The following is a 24,925-nucleotide window of genomic DNA, read 5'->3' as shown; positions in this document are numbered from 1 at the left end:
TTTAGGAAGCATGAGCAAGGGGTTAGGCACTGTGCTGCTCATCTAAACCCACACTGCCCTAGCACTATCACTGTTACATACATGGTGATTAGTGAGTTACTCTGCTGTGAATCAATTTAGACTGCTGCAGCCTCAAAATAGATACTGATGTGACAAAGCCACAGGTATTCAGAAGGAAGCAATCATGAGATACAAAATGGACCAATGAAAACTTATGACTTTCTCCCTGCAAGAAGAGAGCAAGTTTCCCCTTCACCATTTGGCAAGATTTTCCATGAAAAATTCTCAATTTTTTGCACACAGAACGTTGTAGTAACTGGTGCTATGAGAGAAGATTGCATGATTTGTATTTAAAACAGGGAATCATTTTTATCTTTAACTTGTAAAAAAGTCGTAACATTACTCTGTGCCATATGTGCCTTGGTAGAACCTCAAGGTACATCTTGGTGCTGAATAAAATTGTTCCATATAGGTTCATTTCTCAGGTAAATTCCAGAATGAGTTTACACGGACAGCATAGTGTTGTGTCCTCAAACACCTGCGACCATGAAAACAGAGCCTCACAGTACATTAGCAGAAATACTTCCACATTTGGGAGAGTATCAAACACTACACAATGTCTATTTTTTAAATTTTTTTGAGATAGAGTCTCACTATGCAGTTCAGACTGCCCTTGAGCTCACTTTGTAGCCCAGGCTGGCCTCCAACTTGCAATGATCCTCCTGCCTCAGCCTTCTGAGTGCTGGGACTACGGGTGTGCGCCACCACATCTGGCTGCACACTGTTTATTAAAAGGATGGTTTATTTTAAGAAGCAATCAAACAATTTTAAGAAAATCATTTGTACTGCTTTGCTTTGTATGGCTCACTGGTTACATAAGCAAGCAAGCAAGCAAGCAGAAAGGCTAACAGTAATACTGGCATACATTTTACCTAAATATGTGAAAAACTGATTTGTTATGCAACTCATTGAGAATTGTTGCTGGGTTGTAGTTTGTACTTTTTGTTTGTATATTTAAAATATTACTATTCTAGCCATTATCTGAATGGATGTTCAAAGAGTTTAAGAAATTTTATCATGACATTGTTTGGACAAAATATTAGAGATTTAGTAAATGTCCAGTTGTAGATAATTTGAATGACATATTTTGGGGCATCTATCCCACTGAATACTTTGTAACCACGTAAAATGATAACAGAGAACATCAGCTTTCGGGTGGAACATGATAACACTCACTTATCTGGTGACATTTACAGCCAACATGTTGGAAAGTGTGTATATCTGTATCTTTTCTTATCTTTACTACAGTCTGATTATCAAAATCCAAATACATACTTTGAAATTTTTGCAAGTGAACATGTGAGTTGCTTTGGGGACTAATTTGAGAATTATCATGTAAAGAAAATTTAGTGAATATTACAGAATTACTAAAGGATGAAGAAAATGTGCTGGACCACCAACTTGTGGCAGATATGTAAAATTGCAGGCATTTCTTAAGAGGGCACATTGTGTTAGAGAAATGGTCAAACATGTTTAGTTCTAAATATTAGAGAATGAATCATCCACTTGGAAGCAGAGACCTGCCTAACCTAGGGTGCAGTTATTTCACATATACCTTTATGAGGCCATATTTTCTTCTTTAAGTGTAATTCCAGTTGTTCGCCATGTAATTCATTTTTCTTTACTCCTTTTGTTATTTTAAGGGAATTAAGGTCAGATGATTTATTTTCACTCACCACATCTAAGTCCGAGGCGAACAATTCCCACTGAGGGTTCCTGTGGAACTTCATTTTAGTTATGCTTTAATAAAGTCTTATTTGTATTGACTTCTGGCATAGTGTGGCATTCCCTAACTGATAAACTACTTGGGTTTACTTTTTTATGGGGGGATTTTAATTTAATAAGATAGATTCAAGTGTTATTTTTCAGGTTTTATATGCATGCCTGGAAGCCTTTTAATAACTGGCAATAACAAATAAAATAAATGTGACTTTTAGGGTAGACACTCTTGTAACTGATATTTTTACCTTCTCCGGGTATTTATTTGTTTTGCAAGAAAAAGAAAATCCACTTTTTCCGTCCTTGTGGGATAAAAAATAATAGGATTGCAATTTACTAAAAAGCTGGGAAAGATTCCATAGTTGCAGCAAAAAAAAAAAAAAATTTCACTCTCTAGACAGATGATCTGTATGTAACTGACAAAAAGTATAGGATTTTCCCCCCTTATCTTAATGAATTTATTTATCTCTCTGTATAAAGCATCTAGGAATCAAAGAGTGCTAGACTATTTTTTTAAAAATATATTAACCAGTAGTAGTTCAGTTTTATTGCATTCAAATCCATCATAGGAAATTGTATTACTTTAACTTTCAAAATTATATATTTTAATACTGAAGAACAGGATTTTGGATACAGCAGTGATTTTAATAAATGGCAGAATTTTGCCTAAAGCCAGAGAAGAGGGAGGAATAAGAAATGTAAGAATAGGGATTCTACAAGTTAGCGTCGTATAATTATTCTTTTGCATAGCATCTAAGAGCAGCTTTGAAAAGACCAAATGTCCTTTGCAGCTTAAACTTTCTTCTACTGTATCTAAGTAGCACATACTATAACTCAAATGGCCTGGTTCTCTAAGAGAAATTTGGGGACAACTCCAGAATAGTTATAAGGCATCACTGAAAAATAATTTTGAGCGATAACTAGAATAGAAATTTGAGTTTGAGAGGCCTTTTGCAAAGGAGTAAGTCATGCTTATGAAAATACAAGCTTGGTATTTAAGATTGTAATCCTTGGCTTTAAGAACCTTCAAGTGTTTGTGCATTAGTCAAGCTGACACTGAAAGGATCCTTAAGTTTTGTGAAGATGGTAGTGGGCTGGTAAAATTTTTGAAAGATGTATTTCTTTAAAAGTTTCTGTACCTTACATTGTCCCAAGGTTGAATATAATTTTTCATGATAGTTATATGGCTGAGGAAGTACTGAATGGGTTGTGGGTGAGTGATCCCGGCAGGGGTTAATACTGGAGAGGAGGTAGTAGAACTAATAAACTTCCTTCTATAATGCTTTGTCTCAGCCCTCCAGAAACAAAAGCAATGGCTGCTGCTTCTTAAACTGTGCAAAGAACTTGAAGAAATAAAATCATGAAGCTACAGTTAGGGTGGTCCAGGGAGTTCATTTCTCGAAGCAGTTTCTCTCTCTTTGTTTGTTTCTTTCTTTTTCTTTCTTTCTCTTCATGTATATACGTATATTATAAAATCTCCATCTCACAGATTATTATAATGACAAAAATCATATATTAACAAAATTCTAAATTATAGTATGCAAAGTATTCAAGGCTTAAATTAGAATTCACAGATGTGCTTTCCTAAACTGAGGGATACTAAAAAGTCCTGCAGGAGTTAATCTGTCAATATGTTCTTGATGTCATGGATATACTAAAAAATGCATCATAAAGATGGAATAGTATTTTCCATTTTGAAGAACTAAGAGATAAACTGTGAAAATTTTTTCATGAAGTGGAGAAAAGATTCAAAGAAGCACTGTCTGAAGTAGGTGACATTCATATCTATGCCATCTAAGACCCTGGAGGTCTCATACATTGCAAACCAGGCAAAGGGGAGGGTAAACACCCAGTCTGTGGTGAGAGTGCAGGCTTAGTGTATCTGAAGAAAGAAAGTGAGCAAGGTGAAAGTGCAGGGTAGAGTTGAAGCGTCCTGCCCCAATACTCTACAACACTCGTCACTTTCTTCTAAACTCCCTTGGCCACTTCTCTAACTCACTTCCTCTCTTTGTATTCCATCTTGTATTATTCCACTTTGGATATGGAGTGGATATTTTTACCAATCTGCTTTTCAATGGACTTCAAAGCTTGGACTGTCTATCTTAAGAACCCCTTGTGCTCATCACAGCACTTAGCACAATGCTTTGCACATAACAGGGACACAACTTGTCCATGGAGCCCAGCAATGCAATCTTCCTTTCCCAGTGAAACAGAGTGAACTTGAGACCTGCAGAGGTAAGAGTCCTGAGTATGATGTGGTCCTGTGGATTAGCTCAGCATAGCAATGGTGAGTAGTTTGAAAGCAAGGCCACTGAGTCTTCTCTATTCACTGAACTTCCTCTATAATCCTCAGGAGATTCATTCATGCGGCTGGAACTCAATGAAAGATTGTGGAAACGCATCCAATAGTGTGCCTTAAGAACTGTGCATGTCATTGTATACAGATATTTTATAAAAACTAATAAACTGCGAAAGTAAACAAGGCTGCAACTGACTTTGAAAAGCATCAAAGAATAAAATTGACAGGTGTAAAATGGATAGAGCTGCACGAAGGCAAATACAGCAAAATGGCAGAGTCAAGGGAGCAGGTATTTGGGTACTTAGTGTACGGTCTTGTCAACTTTTCTGTACATTTGAAATTTTCCATAATACAGTGTGGGGAAGAGTTAGTTGAGAGGGACAGCTAACAATGACGTTAACAAAATGATTTAGTCTATAGCCCACTGCACCTTCAGTTTCATATACCTGAGCTTTTAGGAAACATTCTAATCTTTATGTAGGACACAGAGTTAATCTGTAAGATTATAACTTTAAAAAAAGTGCCCCAGGAGTTAGTGCAATGAATTCAATTTGCTTTTGCCTTCATGAAAGTTTTGGTTATATTCAGTGTATTTCCCAATGATGACTGTGTGTCTGCTAAGGTTCTTATTTATAAAATTCAGAAAATGCAATCAAAGTTTATTGACTTGGCAATACTGTATTTCAAAACTGAAAAAGGGCTAAGGACATAACTCAGTGTGAAAGCCCTCAGTTCAATCCTCAGTACTGTCCCCTCCAACTTAACTCATCAAAATTAAGGTGCTTCAGGATGATTAATGGTAATTGACTTAAAATTACATATTACTTATTGGGCAGTACATTCTTACTTTAGCTTTTGCCATGAATAACTTCTAAAAGTACAGTCGACAATACAGCAACAATCTCTCCATTGCTCTCCCTCTCTTCCCTCATTTCTCTCTCTCCTTCTTATCCTCCACACCTCTCTCTCTCTCTCTCTCTCTCTCTCTCACACACACACACACACACACACACACACACACACACACACAGGGAGGAGCTCTTCAGATTAGATAAACATGACATTTAAATTGTGGGGAAAATAGCAGCATTGCAAGATTAAAATTCTAGATTTAGATTTGCCTTTTTAAAGGATGAAATGCCTAAGCACAACTGCGCAACTGTGTAACATAAATAAAGATGAACAATTTTTCCCAACTTGCTCAAATTTTGGTTTCTATCTTTTTATCATTTAAGTTTTAGGCAGTTTATTTTACAGTGTATTCCTTCTGTGAATGATAAATTGTTATTTTATTTTTCTTTGAAAATAACAGAATGCACACTGAAGAGAATTAACACATTTTTACCTCCAGGAAAAATGAATGGAATGCCTATCTAAAACATACTTTCAAATTTCAGTTTTTATTATTGACAAATGAGATCTTTGATTGAGACTTGGAGGGGCAGAAGGAACGTATTTTTCTTCATCTAGGTCAATCCATGGGAAACATTTGAAGTCAGTGGAAGCTCTAAGTTTTTAAAGGTCAATCCACACATCAACAAATACAAGAAATGGGTGCAGTGTTGTGTATAAGTAAATAAGTAGCATGCATTTTAAAACAGCCTTACAGGAACACATGAAGAGATCAGGCATTCTTCAATCAAACATATGTCATACCAATAGTCCTCCTACAAAGATTTTGCTACTATTTCTGTTCTCCGTGGCCCCATGCAAGGGCACACATCGAACCTAAGCATATGGAAGAGGAGGGTTCCTTACGCTGAGCTCTGCTGCAGTCTCACTTTGCTACAGCCTGACTCACCTCTTTCTACACATTGGCCAACGGAAATTTTTGCTGTAAAAACTGAAAACACAAAATATACATTAAACAGTAAATAAAAGATAAGTAGTAGGAAGTAGGCAGCTAGATGTTTTTTGAATAGGAAGAGGATCAAGGGATGGGGGCTGAAAAGGGGAGGAGAAGGGGATGAAAAAAGCACTGAGATGTGTTATATGCATGGACCAACTCCCCACAAGGAATGGAATCATTATGTAATGCAAACACGGACTAATAAAACAATCAAAACTGGGGAAAAAGGGGGAGAAGTAGATGCATGAGGCTGGATTCCATTTCTCAAGACATATCAACATGAAACAGTGCAACTGGCTGTTTCCTGAGACTGCTTAATCAATAAAACATATGCACTTACGCCTTAAAGAAGCAGTAATCCTTTACATTCCCTTTCTGTTTCCTATGATTTAATTACTTTATTTTGCCAAAAATAAAGGTCATTAAAATCATCGTGAGGCTGGACTTAAATTTCAGAAGTAGCTGCAAGTTGCAGTCTTTAACTATGTTCCATTTAACACACTTAATAGATGTAAAAGCTCACAAGTGATGATATAAAGGATAATTTACGCTTGCAATGCATTTTTGTCCAATTAATAGATTGCCTGTGTGTTGCATATTTTGCATGACAAAAGAGCCGAATATTAAACTGCCATTCATAATGAAAATGCACTTTGCAAATTAAAAGTGCCGAAACAGAAATTTTTCACCCTGTTTAGGAAATAAACAGTCCTTAACCAATTAAACTGCATTGTAATAATTCTATGATTTATTGCAAGTTGTTTAACTTTCAAAACTCGGCTAACCCATATTAAGGTCACAATCCATCATGTCTTGCTTGGAAAGCCAGCAAATAATGGCTGTTGTATTAGCTGCTTTTGATGATAGTATGAAAGAAGTATTAGCACTTGTCAACAAAACTGCTTACAACATAACATTAGCATGCATGGGCTGCTGTACCTATTTATTATTCTGGCAGCTTCACACATATTGTTACAAGCTTATAAAACATTTTGTCGGGTGGAAACCGAATGTACACTGTTTGGTTTTCTGATAGACTGGCAGCATAAATGTCTGGGCTGACTTAGTTTAGTTTAAGTGTAAATAGAGACACAAATTCTTCAACCTGTTCTCTTATTGATACTGAAAAGTGCTGAATTATTCAGCATCCAACTCTTCTGTTTGTGTCTATCACAGTTATCAATTACCCATCAGTCTTCTTGTCAAAACAGAATGGATTAATCTGGCTGAAAATAAGACAAATAAATGGATACTATAACTGGGGTGTGGGGTTGCCAGACTGTCAAAGGGAAATCCAGGCAGTGACATTTGCTGTCAAAAATGGGATCTTTGGCTTAAGTGAGCAAATGATTCCCTTTTTCAAGCCAAGAATGCACTTAACTCACCATAAGTAAATTAATCTGCCTTCCTCAATTGCTAATGCACTAGCACTGAGGTAATAGTTTGATTGCCGACATTCCTTTATGTTGCAATAATTTTGGTCATCACTACTGCTGCTCATGAGAAAAGCAGATATATTCAGATACTTCCTCGTGGTAAGTCAAGAGTTACCAGGCAAATAAATGGACCCACTTAACAGAGAAGTTACTGGGAATAGTTTGTGCCACTTCATAGCTTTCAGCTGATGTGACACCAAGTAACTCTTCCCCCAGATGGCTGGTGGAACCCATCCAGCATCTGCAAAGTCCATCCCTGTTTTCTTTTCCCAAACATTTTATTTGGAAATCTTGTTTGGCAAACTTCCTGAGACTCTGCCTGGCTGTTCAAAGTACATATTTCCAAGCTATCTCATTTGGCCCTTCTGTAAAAAAGGAGCTAGCAAAGTGCCTTCTCATTTGGCACCAAAATTGCAGCCACAGACTGAGGCAAGTTTTAGGTTGCTTGCCAAAAATTTACAAGAATTTTATCTTAAATGCTTCCATACTGGACTGTTTTACATAGTCATCATTAACATCTGAAGCCTTCACATCATGACAGGATCAAAGCTCCTCAATCTGTAGCAGCACATAGTTTAGCTTTGCCAAACGTTCCCTCTTGTTCTGATTTTCCCAGACATCTCCTGTCCCGACTGCTGCGGACACCTATCTTACTTACGCTTGCAGGTGGTGAGTAGTTGGAGAATAGCCCGATGCAAAGGGCTACCTTCACTCGATGATGAATGACAGATTGCTTCTGAATGAATCATCTTTTTCTTTTCTTTTTCCAGTAGATTATGTAAAGAATTTTAAGCATTAATAACCCAAAACCCAAAAGGCCTGCCTCCATCTGAGGAGATCTAAAGAGGTCATACCAATAATTAAATTCCAGGTACAACTTCCACTGTTCTCTTAAAGACTGAGACAGACTGGAAATTTCCATCACACATTCCCAGAACATTACCTCAAAATTCCCCTCAATGTAAATCAGCTTCCCAGAACTTCAACATAAAAAGAAATGCTAATTGGCCTGGTCAAACTCACCTTTGCTAATCTCATTCACTTGGGGATCTCATAGAAGACAGCTATTTAAAATGTGTGAACACTGAATCTCCTTCGGAAATAAGGCAGTGTCTTTGTTACCAGTCAATAGATTAATTTACTTTGTCTCTCTCTCCCTCTTCTTTGTTCCCTTTTAAGAAAACATCTTAGGGGCTGGGGATTTAGCTCAGTGGCAAAGCGCCTGCCTGGCAAGCGTAAGGTCGTGAGTTCGGTTCCTGGTACCGGAGAAAAACCAAAAAAATAAAAAAGGAAACATCTTACTTGCATTTTTAGTTTTTCAAAGTCAGACACTTTTAAAAATTCTTTGCAATACTAGAAACTAATCAACGTTGTGTATAATGACCCTAGATGACATTTTGCATTCATTTTCCAAATTAAATTTATTGGTACAATTTAGGTATACATAAAGACCATATTCATCATAGTGAATTTGTACCTGTATCTGATAAATCTTGATTTCTCTTTTTTTCCCCAGGCCCCTTCCCTCCCTTTAACCCCTCTTCCCCTCTGTATTTACAAAGCTTTGTTTCCCTTTTATCCTTTTATCTTTTTACTCCTTTTCCCTCCTCCTGCACCCCTTGCTAGTTGCTCTTTCCCTTTGAACAATTTCTTTCTATTTCACAATATCTGTTGCACATTTTGGTCCTTATTTACTCTTTCAGTTTCTCACACCAGGGAGACAATGCAATATTTACACATGTCCCATTCTTGAGCAATGTGTTAAAATATATGGTTACCATATCAGACCAAATATGTCCAAGTCTAAATATTGTCTTGCATTTTTTCCCCCTTTTCTAAAATTCCAATGGGATGCTAAGTCCTATAGAGATTGCCTGTGTAACATTTCTCTTTTTATTCTCCTTTCAGTTACCATTGTCCTTGCCACTAATTCATTCAAATATTCATGCATTCACCACTTCACCTACTCATCGATTTGTGGAGTGCCTATCATGAGTGTCCCTGCCTCTGGTCTTTCTAACATCATCCCTCTCTGGACCTCAGTCCACATTCAGAAATGCTCTCCAACATCTTACCCATCATTTAAATCTCAGTTCACATGACATCTTCTTGCACATTTTCCTTATTTCCTCACCCACTCCTGATTTCTTACTTTAAATTTGTTGAGCAAATTTCTATTTCATTATCACAACAGGATGGAAATACTATCGCTGCTGCTTACTTCCTGGTGATTGTCCTCAAGAAAGCTTCCAAAGTATCATTACTTCATAGGATGTGAGCATTCAATGAACTAGGGCATGTGAAATACTTAGAAAAATACTAGCACACTTATTTATCAGTTCTTGCTTGTTATACTGTTGTACTTTGTGGAGACTTAAAAGTATCTGTTTCAACATTTGAAGGCTGAACAATAACAATTAAAATTGTGTTCGGTGTTTTGGAGGGGCTCAAAACTACATCACCCCATTTGGTGGCCCACGTGGTCTGAACTAAACACCCTGAAAGTGCACTGCCTGACTTTGTGTCATGGCCCTCACCACATTTCTATACCTCATAAGTAGTCATAAAGATTAGCTGCAAGTCAGTGCTTAGCAGTGTGCCTGGCTCATAGCAGGACCCCCACAAACGTAGCTTCTCATTACACTAGAGGGGCTCCAAAATACTCCTTGGTTTAATTTTAGGTGGCAGGGAACGTTAAAATGAATGCATAATTCCCCAAATTATTGTCATAGCCTTTGAAAGGGCTTTCTTGACTTACATTTCTCCCAACCCCAATCCATCTCACATCTCCCAGGCTGACTAAAACCTGCCTAATAATTATAACACTCCCCATTATATCTCTCCCCAAACAGACGTTCTACCTTCACCATCCACCAGCATGTCCTCAACCCCACTTTGCAGCTTTCAGAGTGCTTCCTACTGGTTTTCCCACCCATGAAATATTTTCCCTCATTTTCTCCTTTAAATTAATCATTCATCCCCTGATACTTCAGTTACTGTCCTCCCAAGTCCATCAAATCTCAGTTTTTTCAAAGAAGTCATACAGTCTTCTAGTCCATACATTCTTTCACATTGATCACTTCCTCCCAAGCACCAAATGTCTACCAATATCCTCCTCTGCAGCCATCTTGCTAAATTTAAGAACCTGGCCCTGGCTGCAGACCTTCTGACCAAATCAGTCCTCCAAGATCTCTCTACTGTCTAAATGCCTTAAGCATTTACAGATCTTACCATATAATTTAGCTGTTCATTTTAAATTGTCTCACAGTATTTGCTGTATTCAGGTCTCCTGATCTATTTCTCTGTCTTTTCTGCTTCCTGGCATTTTTTCACTAATTCACAAGAAACTCTGGATAATTTTCCTTGCCTGCCCTAATGACTATGCCACTTATTCTTCCAGGTACTAGCACAATGTTCTGGTTCCTGCCAGGCTTCTGGGATTCACTTACCTTTAACTCAACCATTCATAGAAAGCCTTGTGTGAAGTAAGATCCTTGCAATGGGTCAATTCTATTTTTGTGCACCAGGAGGTGCTTTCCTTCCTTCTAAATTATATTTATTTCTTAGAAGAAGTGACATTTTAACTCGGCAGCTAGCCTTATCTGACTGAGGTAGCAATATGTTGTACAGAAGAAGCATGGGCTCGAAGTTTTGGATTTCTATCTTAGCTTTGCCACTTATTAACTATATGAAGTTGGGCAAGTCACTTCTCTGACTCTTAGTTTTGTTCTGGTACATAATTATGAATACCCAGCTTACACATAAGATATATGGATTGTGTGGGATAAGTAACATAAAGTCCTTGGCATACGACAGGGAGTTAACTTTAGATACCTCACCCCTCCAATTCATATGACACCATCTTACCAGGTTCAGTAGTCTATCCTATTGTGTTTACAGATTAATAAAATCATGACTACTCTATAGATTTGCATTTCAGTTGGATACTTATGCTTTCATTCAACATCTCTCATCAAACAGTCTTTAAGAATAGTGCACACCCTAATCTTAATATTTACAAAATCAGCAAAGTACTTTGGTATGAAAGCTTAGAATCCAAAACTTAGTATTTGTTTAGACTTAATTAATATTGGAATGAAAGAAGCACTGATCTTTCCTTTTCTTCATATTTATTGAAGAAAATTTATCATAAAATTTATCATATTTATTGAAAAGTCTTTTGGGTAAGAATAAAATGCAGAGGAATGACCATGCTCATAGTTTGCCTTCCAATTTTGAATTCTAGAAAAATTCCAAGATAGCGAGTCAGGTTTTTGTAATGTAACGTCACTTTCCTCTCAAAACTCTCAAGCCAAAATGAGTTTCTTAGCAGAAATTACCTCCCATTTTTTAAGACTTCCCTCAGAGAGAGCTTGTTCTTGTTGGGTATATCCACGCTTTAGACAAGAAACTAGAGATTACTGGTTTACAACTGAAGCCTGCTTTCAAGCTGAGTTTCTGAGCAGAGGCATTTCAATAAAACATCTACAGGTTCTCTGTTTCTCCTCTTCTTGATGGTCTGAATTGACCAAGTTCTAAGCTGTTCACTGACAAATCTTCCCAGAGAACCACCTTACCTCTTGAGTCAGAGTCAGCATGTAGGGGTTAAGTCATCTTTGTGAGCAGAACACAAACACAGAAGAAATCTAAACCTGAAATGATATGACTGAAATGACGGTCTGTCCCTTCTGGTGGTGGAGACAGTTTCTATCTCTGAGGAGGACCTTTGAGTTTAACTTGACAAGACACAACTCTTCCCACTGGCCTTTAGGAAGTGGGAAGTATTTTACTGCTTTGAGAGGCTCTGATTCAGCAACTTTTGTTGTTACCCAGTCCTTTAATAAGGTTTAAATGTGACCTGAACTAGGCACAACACAGGCTCACCATAAGCCTTCAATTTGAAAGACCTACACGTTACAGAGGCTGACTGAATAATATCACAATAATGATATTTCAGTTCAACAATGAGATTCTCTCACTATCTATCAAAAAACCAGGCCCTGGGAACAATCTTCAGGAGCATTTTATTGTTTTGATGAGACAATAAAATATGAGATTATCTTAACAACAGTGAGTTACTTTCTCTCCTTCTGGCCAGAAAAAGCAAAGCAAAATATTTTTCAAAGTAGCAAAGTGGACAGGAACTGGTCTCTAAGCCGAGCACGAAGTGTCTAGGTTTAGAAGTGGGATTCCCAGAGCAATACCCTCTGCTGCATGTGGTGAAGGAAGTTATTATATAATATATCTTTTGTCCCAGAGTATTAGTAGTGACAAGCTCATTATAGCAAACCAAATCTTCCCCCACATTTTCTCCTCTTTTTAATTTACCACACCTAAACTGGATAGGTTGTATAGGTGTTTGGGGAAAGGCTGGGCCAGCTGGGATGTCATACACTAAATAAGCAAATAAAACGCCATAGGAATGCTCTCAAAGATGAAAACTATTCCATACTTATTATTGTCCTAAGTTTCAAAATAACTGTTCCTTTTGCTCAGAGATTACTCCAGTAGAACTTTGCTATTATGATTATTACTCCATACTAAAAACACAGATGCACACAGGCACACGCAAAGGCACTCACACACACACACACACACACACACACACACACACACACAGAGATTCTGGTGATCTCATATAACCCTCATACCATGCCATGCTGTGAGTGGGTACTGCTATTTTTACATTTGAACCAAACTGAGCCTTCGTGGCCCAAGGTCACAGCCCCAAACTCTATCCACATCTAGAAAGTATATTCTCCTGCAGTTTCAGGGTCATGCTGCCTCAACTGGATAAGGTTGGCTATGAAGTAAAGATGTTATTCATTCTAAGAAATGGGAAAAAATGAGCTTTAGAAGAACAGTGGGAGGAATGTGGCCACGTCCTCTTGCCCATATTTCCATTTCCCTTGCATATCTTGCATTACCTTATCTTCATTCTTTCCACATTTCCTATCCCCATTTTTATAATTAGGATAACTAAGGAAATTAGTTCCTGAGGTGGAAAGTGGTGGCAAAAGGTGCGCAGCTGCCTACTTAGTGGAATGTGGAGAAAGCTCCTTATTGGCCTTTGACTGAAAATGATTCTTGCCATTCATCTGCCATAGCCATAGAAATTCCCACCATTACAGTCCTTCCTTTGGATTAAGTGTACTTGGTCTTCGGGTGTGGCAACTTTTCCCAAGGTTTATGCACCCCATGTGATCAATCAGAGAAGATACTATGTTAGGTTGATAAGAAGCATGAAGTCATGTAAAACAAACCCTTAGAGAAAAGAAAATAGAAGAAGGCTAGAAACCAGAGTGCTCCATCGTCAGGCAGCTCAGCCTTTGGTTGAGGTTTGCCTGGTCGTAGGGGCAGCAAGGCATATGCAGACTCTAAGACAGCTCTAATTCTACTGTAAAATGGTAGGAAACCTCCCCTGCTCCCCAGTAGTGGGTATGTAACTCTCACTCTAGGCATCTGTACACCCAAGCCATTTCTCTAATCACAGAAACCTTACTCTGCTGTGGCTGTCTGTCCAATTTCCTCACTGGACTGCAAATCCCTTGTGATCATTCAATCATTCGTTCATTTAAGGAATATTTCAAACGCTAGTGTAAGGTTCAGGAAGAAAACATACGGATTAAAATACACAATTTTTTTCACTTTTAATTTAGAGATCCTTGGAGCATGCATGCAAAACAGACTCATACCTAGGCTACCTGGTGTTGAATAGAAAATGTACAGTCACCTTCATGTAGAAGACCATACAGGTGCGCCAGAAAATAAAAAAGGGGGATGCGAACATATTTTAAAATGTTTTAAGGGATGACTAAAACCTTTTAGGAATATTTCATTTTTTCTCTTATGAATTAGTATAATCCACAACCCTACTACTGATTCAAAATCAATATGTTGGAAGAATTTTAAATTGACAAACTTTAGAGATTTGCTAAAATGCAGATGAGCACCAGGTCAGAAGAAGTTGGCAACGATTATTTAGAACAACAACCTTTCCAAAGCAAGTTTAAGAAACAAACAACAAATTCCCATAGACAGATCAGGGGTGGGGCTGAGAATCTGTCATCTCAATACTTGTTTTGAATTATAAAATCACCTCTTTGGCCTGATTGGAACTTGTGAAACTGAGAAACTGTAGTGTGATTTGCACAATTTAACTTCTGCTGGCCAGGTTCTCTCATAAAACCCTGTAATTTGTTGTATTTGGTCCTGGTTAGGCAAACCATCATAGTCATCACCCAGTGCAAAGAGGTTTTCATAGAAGAAAGGTCACAATGACCAACAGCTTTTAGACCAAAGTCCTGTAACCTGCTGCAAATCTGAATGACAAACAACATGGAGTTGGGCTCTCATGTAATAGTTGCCAGCAGCTCATCGTGGGCTATAAAGCACAATGTTATACACAGTAGGTCTCAGTCCTTAGACCCCTGTGCTGGGGTGCTGAGGGGAAGAGTGCTTGCTGACTGTCAGGAAGGTCTTCCTGCAGTGAGGATTTGCCACTAAGGAGATCCATCAACATGAACTTGACAGCACAGTGCCCAGCCGTGCTCTAATGAGCCATCCTGAACGATGTTTTTCCTCTGTGAAGTAAATCCTGCCAAAGATGCTTACAGGATTTCTACTTTACATCCTTAAATAAACTTGTGATTTCAACCCACTGTAACTTTTGAAATTGCCAAATGTTACATAAAAAATGATTGAATATAGTGAATTTGGTATCATTGGACCGAATTGTTAAATGGTCATGTGAATGTGATACTACGATACACCTGTAGGAAGAAAGCAAGAATTCAAATCTGGATACTCAATGTCTTATATTTTTTCCCCAAGGAAGCCCTATCAGGTTAAAAGAGAAAGAAAATTCCTTTTGCTGATGCTTAAGTGTTTGTGGACTATCCAGTCATGGTGCCTGAGAATACACATACATAGAAGAGACCAACATCCACCTTGAGGAATTTACCATCTGTGAAGATTTGGCTACATATAGAAAGATAGCCACATGCACCCAGAAATGTCATGGACTAGCCTTATCTTTTATTCTTTCCTTCATCTCTCCCTCTTTTTGCCCCACTACATCGGTACAATATTTGTCTTCTTTCTCGGACTGGCTACCTAATTTTCAGGACCAATGCAGGGTCTTTTGTTTAAAAAATTAAGAATTTCAAGATGGTGATAGCCGAATATTAAACTGGGGTTCTTCTACACCATGAGACTATAATGTTTTGTTTTTTGTTTTTTTTTTTTTTTTGGTTTTTCTCCGGTACCGGGAACCGAACTCACGACCTTCCGCTTGCCAGGCAGGCGCTTTTGCCGCTTAGCTAAATCCCCAGCCCCCGAGACTATAATGTTAAATGAAATAAATCAGACACACATGCATAAACATTGTACGTTTTCTCCTACACAAGAAACTCAAATTATAAACAAAGAGCAAAATTTTAAAAAGATAGGAAGTAGAGAGATAGAGCTTTCTCAGATGGGAAAAAAGATCAAGAGATAGAAGAAGGGGAGAGAGGGGGAGGAAAAGGGGATGAAAGACTGGATGAAGATGTGTTATGTACATATACCACCTCCACACAACAAATGTAAACATTACACACTACAAATGTGCTAATAAAAATTAAACAATAAAAAAATAAATAAACCAGTGTCCTTCCAAGCATGGGACCCTGTGTAACCACCCAGGTTGCACAAAGCCAGTTCTGTTTTGTTTTGTTTCTCATATAAGCCAATTTGATTCCTACTCCGGGGCTTTGGCCTCTGCTATTCTCTGCTTGGAATGCTCTTCTCATGGCTAAGGTCTTCGCCCATGTGGTCCCTCTTCTTAGAGGCCTTGTCTGACACCCTTGTCTAAAGAAGGTCCATTTTTGTCACTATGACACCACATTATTTTGCTTTTCCTAAAATTTTGCTTTGTTGGTTTCTTGATAATTTTTCAATAGACTTACTTATTGTCTAGCTCTTTGCCACTGAAATGTAAGCACCGCCATAGAAGGGACTTTTTCTTCTTGACTTCCTCTCATAAAGATGACTCCTAAAATACTTGGTAATATGTAGTAGATTTTTGGTGAAAAAAGTTTTGATGAATAAATGAAGAAACTAGGTTATTTATAACCTGCTTTTTTTTTTTCTAGTTATAAAAAAGTCCTCCCTGGTCTTCAAATTTTTGTTCTAACCGTGAGACTCAGCAAAAGGAACACACATGCATACAAACACAAGAATGAAGCAATGAATGAAATTTACAACTTTATCTAATGCAATATATCAAAAATGGAATCCTCATTCAGTTGCAATTTACCAAGTGATTTATCTTTAGAAAGCATACTACCTCAAAGGATCAGCTTGCTTTTAGAGGAAATTTTGCTTTGGCTCTCACAATTTTAAAGTTTTAAAAAGTAAAAGCGCAGGTTAAGCATGTATTAAAACATCGATAGAAAACACTTCATAAAATACAGTATACGTTTTATATTGCAACCATGTCTACAGTTGCTAATGGAATATAGCTATTAAAACTGTTATTAAGACAGTATTAAACACCATCAGAAAGCAAAAATGCAGTTCTAATTTTCTACAAAGTTAATATTCACACTAAAGCAGTTACATAATAAAAATAAAATCCAAAAACTTGGGATTTTGACCCCTTGCAGAAAGCAGTACCATGAAAATAATCTTGGCAGAGTTAACCCGAAGCTCATGTGAAATTAGAAAGCCTCCTGCCCAGACTTATTTGAGTATATCTTCTGAATTTAAGCGTCAAAGATAATGCTCCCCTAAGACTTAACTCTACTTTTCCTGGCTCAACTGGTTCTGGATAGAGAGCTGGTACTGCATGCAAATCATCTCTTTTGGTGCTTTTATAGTTTTCAGCTACAATTAGAAATTAACAAAACAAGTTATAAGCACTGGCTGTGGAAGACATTTGTACATATCCAATGAGATATGCAATGCAAGCTAAATAGAAGAGCATTTGCAATTTAAAATATAATTCCCCATAATGAAAATGTAAAGCGGTCGTTCTGTTTTATTCGGCATGGCAGGTTAGGAATCCCCATGAAGCTACGTTGAAGCAAGGAGTAGATTAATAATTTAATTTAGTTCAGAACTGTGCAATAGGGCACCACAACCTTTCATTCTGTAACCAGCTGCTGACCCTGATATGGGTGAACCAATTAGACAACTCTATCTAATTGTTGGGTGACCCATCTAAAACTCACTAGGAATTTTCATTTTAAACAACACTCAACAGTCTGAAAGAATCCTAGTTATCCCCCTGGTGGAGACGGTTGATTTGATAGAAGCACACAAAGGACTTCAGCAAACAGAGGGGGAAAACTGCAAGATCATTTTAGACTCTGTTCTGTAAAAGAACATCTTAATATAATGAGCTTTTCGGAGTCTCCCTTGGCAGAGCATCAGCCCTCTCAGATAACCCCACACAAAGCAAATACTATTCGTCTGAAGTTACATTTGCTCCTTGTTATCACAACTTATGCCACTTAATTCATTATTCAACGAATTCACTTTCTTGTTTATTAGATGCAAGGTAGCCGCTTATCCCTAAAGGCCATGTATGCAAAAGACTGCTTGTAACGCTGTCACTTCAAACCTCTCTAGACTTTTACATTGCTTCACGAATTAGGGGGAAAGAAGCAAACAATTTAGATTTATTCCTGATGATATTAAATCTCTACATGATGAAAGAAATAAGAAAGGAAGGTGATTCTGAAATTTGTTGATTTGGAGAGCAGCTTCAGATGCTATCTTTACATGGAAAAGTTAGTAATTCATGTGCTTCCTGTAATAACACCTTGAATTATTCTTTCTACATTAAAGATGAACAAGTTAACTTGATTTTTTTTGGACAAAGTTCCTTCAAAAATTGGTAATACTGAATATCGACTATGTTTCGAAGGTGCAGGACGGCTCAATAATGCATGTGCTGCAAACTGATATTAAATATATTTTAAAATCTAGTACTTGATGTTTTACAGCTGTTGTGTATTATCCTTTAACTATCTTTAATGGTGAGTTTAAAAAGCATTGAAAATATTTTTTAAAAATTTTAATATGGGTGTTTTAAGAACACTTTTGGTTGTCATTAATAAGATGTGACATATTCTGAATAATCAAAGACAACATAACTTTGAATTCCACACAAAAAAGTATAATGGTCAGAGATATTTCAATTTGATTTGGTAATTTTGTACTATTAAAATCATTAAAATGTAAATGAATTACTGAATTAAACACACTTTTGCTGCACTCTTAGCACAATTAATATTGTATAAAATTATCTCCATAATTATACACAGTGTGTTTACATAAAACAGCCAGAAAGAGCTACAAATCAGAGGTTGAATGTAAAATATTTTAAGCTGCATGCTGAAGTCTTCTAAATATGGAAATCAAAGTGGTTGTTTTAGTATTGGTGCTTTATGTAAGTGCAGACTGTTCTAAATTTCATGCTTTACTTATTTAAATGCTAAATAATTCTATACTTACTTTTTAAATTCTCATACATATAAAACACATAGGATGTCTTTTAAACCTGTGTGTATTATTCACAAAACTTAGAGGCAATTATTTTCTTCAGTTAATTTACTTGCTGAGCTCACTATTTGAGATTCAGCATTAGTTCATCAACACAAGCCACAGCAAATACTTTAAGGTGGCACAGCATGTAGAGATATGCTCAGGACAAAGGCGTCAACATCTTCAGAAAATAGGAACCATTCAGACAGAACCTCATTTATTGAATAGAGTTGTGACTCATAAAATAATGTGTACCAAATTACTCGCACCTATTCCAAGACAGAATATATACTTGAAAACTCATATGCCTGTGGATAGTTTTGTAATTATTGTCACTCTTCTAAAGCATCACTCATATTAATATAGTGATGAACAAATTGACTCACCTGAAGAATTAACCTTTACTACAGCATAACTACCTTAGGTACAGATTAATGTTTTCTATTTAACTTAAGACATAAACCTACCAGGGAAATCACACTCATTAAACATATTGCAAAAATCAATTATTTCCTGCCACTCTGAGGAATTAGTATCAACGATTAAGTTGTGCAGTTTTTTAAAAGCTTCCATTCATCCGTCTGTACCCATTAAGCAAAAACACCAAGTAGACTGAAATGAAGTTACCAACGAGGGCCAATAAAACACAACTTTTTCTATTGATATCTTAGATATATAACTTTATTCATTATTGTACAACTCTCATTTTTTTTTTACATGTGGGAGATTTAAAAAGTCACCCAGTGATTTTTATAGAGCAACCGTATGCTAGATAAAGATATTTAAGCTGTCAGTATAAACTGCTTCTGTTTTCATTTTGCATTTAATTTCAATGCCAGACTCAAGGCATAAATTTTTCATCACCTGCAATGCTATGAATAAAAGATTAAAAAAAGAACTGAGAAGAAATTCTAACACATGCGGCGCATACAGCACATTGTGCAGACGCAGTATTCATAACTAGATATTTAATTTCCATCTTTTTTTTTTTTACATCAGGAACGTGATTATCTGGGTTAATACATCATGGAGCTAATTTCCAGTATTTTACCTCTACTGAATTCAAGTTTACCTAGTTTGAGCCAAATAGACCATTCATCCCACTTGAAATCTGAAGTATATTCCCCAAGATTTACATGCTTCACTGTCAGCACTGCAGGGTTCTATTACTCTTATATTTCTGGAAGGGGAATATTCCAACATCATATATTTTTTGTTTTATCCCATGAAGTAGTATGTACATTAACCTTCCCTCAGAGTTCCAAGAACTGAGAATTACTGAAATGGTCCCACTTAATATTAGGTCCTCATTCAGGCTTGCTTCCGGTTCTCAGCTGAAAGATATAATCAACCCCGAGGAGAAATTATGACTCAGTGTTAAGGCATTTTTATTTAGTACTTAGGACTGTTTTCTGTAGCACAATGTATCTTCATTGTGATTTTATTAGCCTCCAAGTGACTCCCAGACCTGAATAATTCCTAATTCTTGTCAATAGGCTTTTTGGTGATCAAAAGATGGGTTGTAGCCCTTTCTTCACTGTGAAATTTCACTCTCTTAGGGAAACTGACATCCTGCTGAGGACCTGCAGCCCTGTTGGGGATAAGAGGTTAGTGCCATCTAATGCTTCTGACTTATTATCTCTAGTGCTAATTATTCAAATAAATGTGTGTGTGTGTGTATGTGTGGTACTGGAGACTGAATCTGAGAACATTCTAACATGGAGCTATAGTCTCAGCCCTTTTAATCTTTTATCTTGAGACACTGTCTTGCTTAACTGCCCAGTGTGGCCTCAAACTTGCAATCCTCCTGCTTCAGCCTCCCAAGTAGCTGAAATTACAGGTGTATGGACCACTGAAATGAATTTTTTATGGTTACTGGACTGAAACATAAAAATATATGGTAGAAAATGAACCAAATCGTATTCTAGTACATAACCATCAGTGGGGTATGCAATAGTTCAGCTGATTAGCAGATAGCGCTAGCGTGATAAAGGCCATTGTTTAAATTCTGGTGTGAGGAGGCCGATAGAGTTATTTTATTCCTTGGTCACTAGCAGACACCACACCCTACCAGGCAGTCTTATGTGCTATTGGTCACCAAAATAACCACAATACAGGAGATGACGATATGGCTATATTATAGAAAATCCACCTCTACGATGAAGCAGCGGAGATATCAGTTTCTTCTTTTGTACGCATTGTACAGCAAAAATTAGTATTTTTAAATAAGACTTCTTTTTCACTTATAGTTTATGAGTGTAAAGCCAAAATGTATATTAATGTGGTTTAATTAGCTAGACTTCAGAATATCTCCACCATGTTGGCAAGTTTAATTAAGCTTACTTTTCAGATGCAAAAGCTCAAAAGTGAGAGGTTAGGTCACTTATCTGATGACGCATAAAATGTCAGGGCACTTCTCAGATTAGAATCCCTGTTTTCTATATCTCATCCCATTGTGGTACCCATGAGGTTGCTCTGCCCCTATGGAAACAGCCTGGAGTCACAGTAACATGTCACTATATTATCAAGCTATTTTCCACTATGCTAGAAGACACAGCTTACTGAAAAGGCATGGGGAGTCAAGGATTACAGATGTGTCTCCCTTTAAGCAACACAAATGGGTGGAAATTTGGCTTTGCTAAACAGATAAATGTGAGGGTGTCATGTATCTCTTAGTCTGTGCTATCTCCTATTGTTATGAATCACTTTGTTTTGCATGCCCTAACTTCCAAACTAGACAGTAGGCACAAGGACCAGGATTATATCTCTCTGAATTCATAGTAGGTATTAATAAATATTTATTCATGACAATGGCATTTGATTGGGGAAGGATAGTGGAATATATGTCTTCATATCCTATAGAAATGGCTATACATCCTGTGAGATAAGCTCTATGATATTAGGTAGGAGTAGAATTTCCTATTAGCAATTCAAGTAGGATGTCGTGTATGAAAAAGATTTATGTGAGCAACCAAAACACATTGGGAAGTGCAAATGTGAAGAGGACCCATAGAGATAATGCACTTAGGGAAAATTCTTGCAAAGAGGCGATGAAAGAGCAGAACAGAGGAGGCAGCTTGGTGAAGTTATGGAGGGTAGAGGCATTGCAGTATGACCTAGCACCACTGGTCACTGGGGCTAGAGTATTGGGTAAAAAGGAGTTGCTCAATATTATAGAAGAGAAAACACATGATATTGGGAGAGAGATAAAGAAAAATTTTCCAAAATTTTCAGTTTGGAAAATTCTTATTCATAAGATATTTCCAGTTATTTGCTTTTGTCATGCCCGAAGTAATCCTATTTATGATAAAATTGTTTTATCTAGAACTGTTCATAAATATGACAATTTTTTGAGTTAGAACGTGCACGTGAAGCAGGGTTCTATTACTGACATGTTAGAACGTGCATGTGAAGAATTTTCTCATTCAAGTAATTGACTAGAATTTGATTCTCTTATTGAGGGTTGACGTCAAGGAATATTGGGGTTGCTTTGTAAAATAAAGAGCTGTTTAGAGACAGTTTTAAACATGAATTTGATTCAGGAAAGAAATAGCAAACTCAGCAACAAATTCAAAGTCTAATATGCATGTTCCCCTGAAACTGGCTATCACAAGTTTTCATTCCAATATGGTCCTCTCCATCGTACTGATGTCTACCATTAAACCTCTGGGCACTGGGGGGTTTCAAAAAATAACCCTGTGAAGTCCAGGGCTGGTTTTACCACTAACTCTTACAGTAGTTAAGAGTAATTACTATTTTTCTTATAAATGAATACTTTGTGAAAGATTAGTAGAGCATGTAATTCATTGCTCAACTTTGTTAAAAGCTCTAAAAATTATAATCATATAGCTTGTTCTCAGGTGAAATATAGCACCTGCTTTCATGCGACGTAGACTTAAAGTATAATCACTGAGCAACAGGGCTTAATTTTTATCTTTTGATTTTAAAAATGATACTAATGAATGTGTGCTTTATGTTATTTGAGTTCTGGTGATAATTTGTGTTCTTCAACATACAAGAAAATGCACCGAGCATAAATGTTTCAGAAATGGCTTCTTCCCTTCCGAGAGTGTTTATTAATGCAGGAGGTTCCAAGGCCCATGGACTTCCTGGCAGTAGGTGCAAACTGTGGAGGTATACATACATTATATGTTTCTAGTCAGAGAACTTGAAGAACTTTAAAGGAATGCTTGTTTCCAAAAAAAGGGGTACGAATCATTACTCCAGATCTTCACCTTATGTTCATTTTAAGAAGCTAATATTCATTTCTTTATAATAATAAAAGATCTATCTTTTTCAATTTAATTACTTTAAGGAGTTGTGGGTACTCAAATCAATTAAAATGGTATATTTTATTTTTGAAGGAGAAAAAGGGACATACGTGAGAACTAAAAAGTTTACACTGATTATATTACCACATGCGCATCAGCAGAGACTAACAGGCAGTTAAGGATTTGCCTTCCCTTGAGATTTACAGTAAAAGTAAATCCTCTTTTTAAGAAACATTAGATATACTAGGAAGCAAGGTGCTAGTCTACAACTCTTGAGGTCTTTTATAGGTTTATGATTTCCTCATTAAGAGCTTCTAGGAGATGTCAAAGAATTGTCTTCATCAGCAATCGATCAAGCACATCACTGAAGATGCAGGTTATGCATAGTTAACCTGTACTTTGAAAAGGAAACCTGTTTGAAGCAAAATACCTTGAAAACACACACACACGCACATGCACACACAAAGACACAAATACATACAAAGATGATGAGATGTTAGAAAACTGAGTGTTTAGATTTGTGCCATCAATTCATTAAATCCTCATACAAAATTTAAACTTGCCCCAAATCTTTGAAAGGTATTTTTTTTAACTTCCATTTGCCCTAAGTTGCTTATGAGAAAAATTGGAGTTGTCAAATGTTTCTCCACATATCTAAGTTGATTTAAAAATTACAGATTCTTAAATGTCACAGATCTGTGTAAATATAATTGGTAGGAAAGGGATCTGAGAATACAGAGAGGAATAAGTGCCTGTCGTGACTCGTGAGCACATACACTGGGGAAATCTGAAAGAACGTGAGACTATTTGTCTCTTAAGATTTTGTTTTGGGGCTAATTGGTATGTAGTATTTCTTTTTTTCCTTCTGAATATTTTCAGTATATTAAACAACTTCCTATTATCAATTTCACATACAGGCTTGGAAAACACACTTCCAATCATGAAATGACTTCTTCATAATACACAACACAGCATTCAATGAGTTAATTGAAAATTCTATTGCCAAGAAATATAGTAAGTGGGGGCACATGTACGATATTAAAAATAACATCTTTCTTTATTACCTTTAAAATCAGTGCTGATTTCAAAAGGCATAGATAAACATTTTTTTAAGTCATACTCTTGGGGAAACATTAATTTTTTTTTTTTTTTTCCAGTACCAGGGATCGAACTCAGGACCTTGCGCTTGCCAGGCAGGCACTTATGCCACTGAGCTAAATCCCCAGCCCTGAAACATTAATTTAACATGCTCTTCTGGACAACTGGTTCTATTTGAACCTCACCAAAAAGCTTTTAATTCAAAGGGGGAATGTATTAGAGGAAAATTATAAAAGGTTAAGGTTTATGAATGGTTTTTTTATTAACAAAATTGTGAGCCAGGACACCTTCTGTTTCTAATCATTTTTCTATTAACTTAGACGTTTTTTCCACCAACCTTAAAGTGGGAGGTGAAATCTTACACCAAGTTCTATGTAGGCATTTGCCAATATATCAAGACAATTATATTTGGCCACTTGGAGAATAGATGTAAGGCCAAAAACAGTTAACAGTGGATATTCTTGCTTTAGGTTCTGTTTTCCCCCCAGCAATATTAATGGTGTATTTAAAATTATATAAATTTATATACAGGCATACACATAAATATAGAACTAAATGTAAAGATAATAATACAAAAATACTATTTTTTCTAGTTGATGTATACCAATATTTCACAATCAATAGTATGTGATTTAAGGTCTAGATCACCAAAAAGGGATTG

The 24,925-nt window shown here is 36.7% G+C and overlaps 1 protein-coding gene across 3 annotated transcripts in view; it reads right to left on the bottom strand.

Annotated features, from left to right (window-relative positions):
* Kiaa0825 (KIAA0825 ortholog) overlaps window positions 1–24,925 on the bottom strand; it is a 384,762-nt gene that overhangs the window by 75,343 nt on the left and 284,494 nt on the right. The window contains exon 20 of one of the 3 annotated variants that reach the window (XM_005382255.2): window positions 11,940–12,015. The exons of the other annotated variants lie outside the window; for them this stretch is intronic. Within the exon in view, the coding sequence (XP_005382312.1) occupies window positions 11,955–12,015 (61 nt within the window). The 3' untranslated portion in view covers window positions 11,940–11,954. Of the gene's footprint in view, window positions 1–11,939; window positions 12,016–24,925 lie in introns of those variants that run through there. 3 annotated transcript variants of the gene reach the window in all.

Source organism: Chinchilla lanigera, unplaced genomic scaffold (genome assembly GCF_000276665.1).
Source record: "Chinchilla lanigera isolate Chin_1 unplaced genomic scaffold, ChiLan1.0 scaffold00017, whole genome shotgun sequence".
Taxonomy (NCBI): Eukaryota; Metazoa; Chordata; class Mammalia; order Rodentia; family Chinchillidae; genus Chinchilla; species Chinchilla lanigera.
Note: the sequence above shows the minus strand (reverse complement) of the source record. Positions and strands in the feature narration are given on the sequence as shown.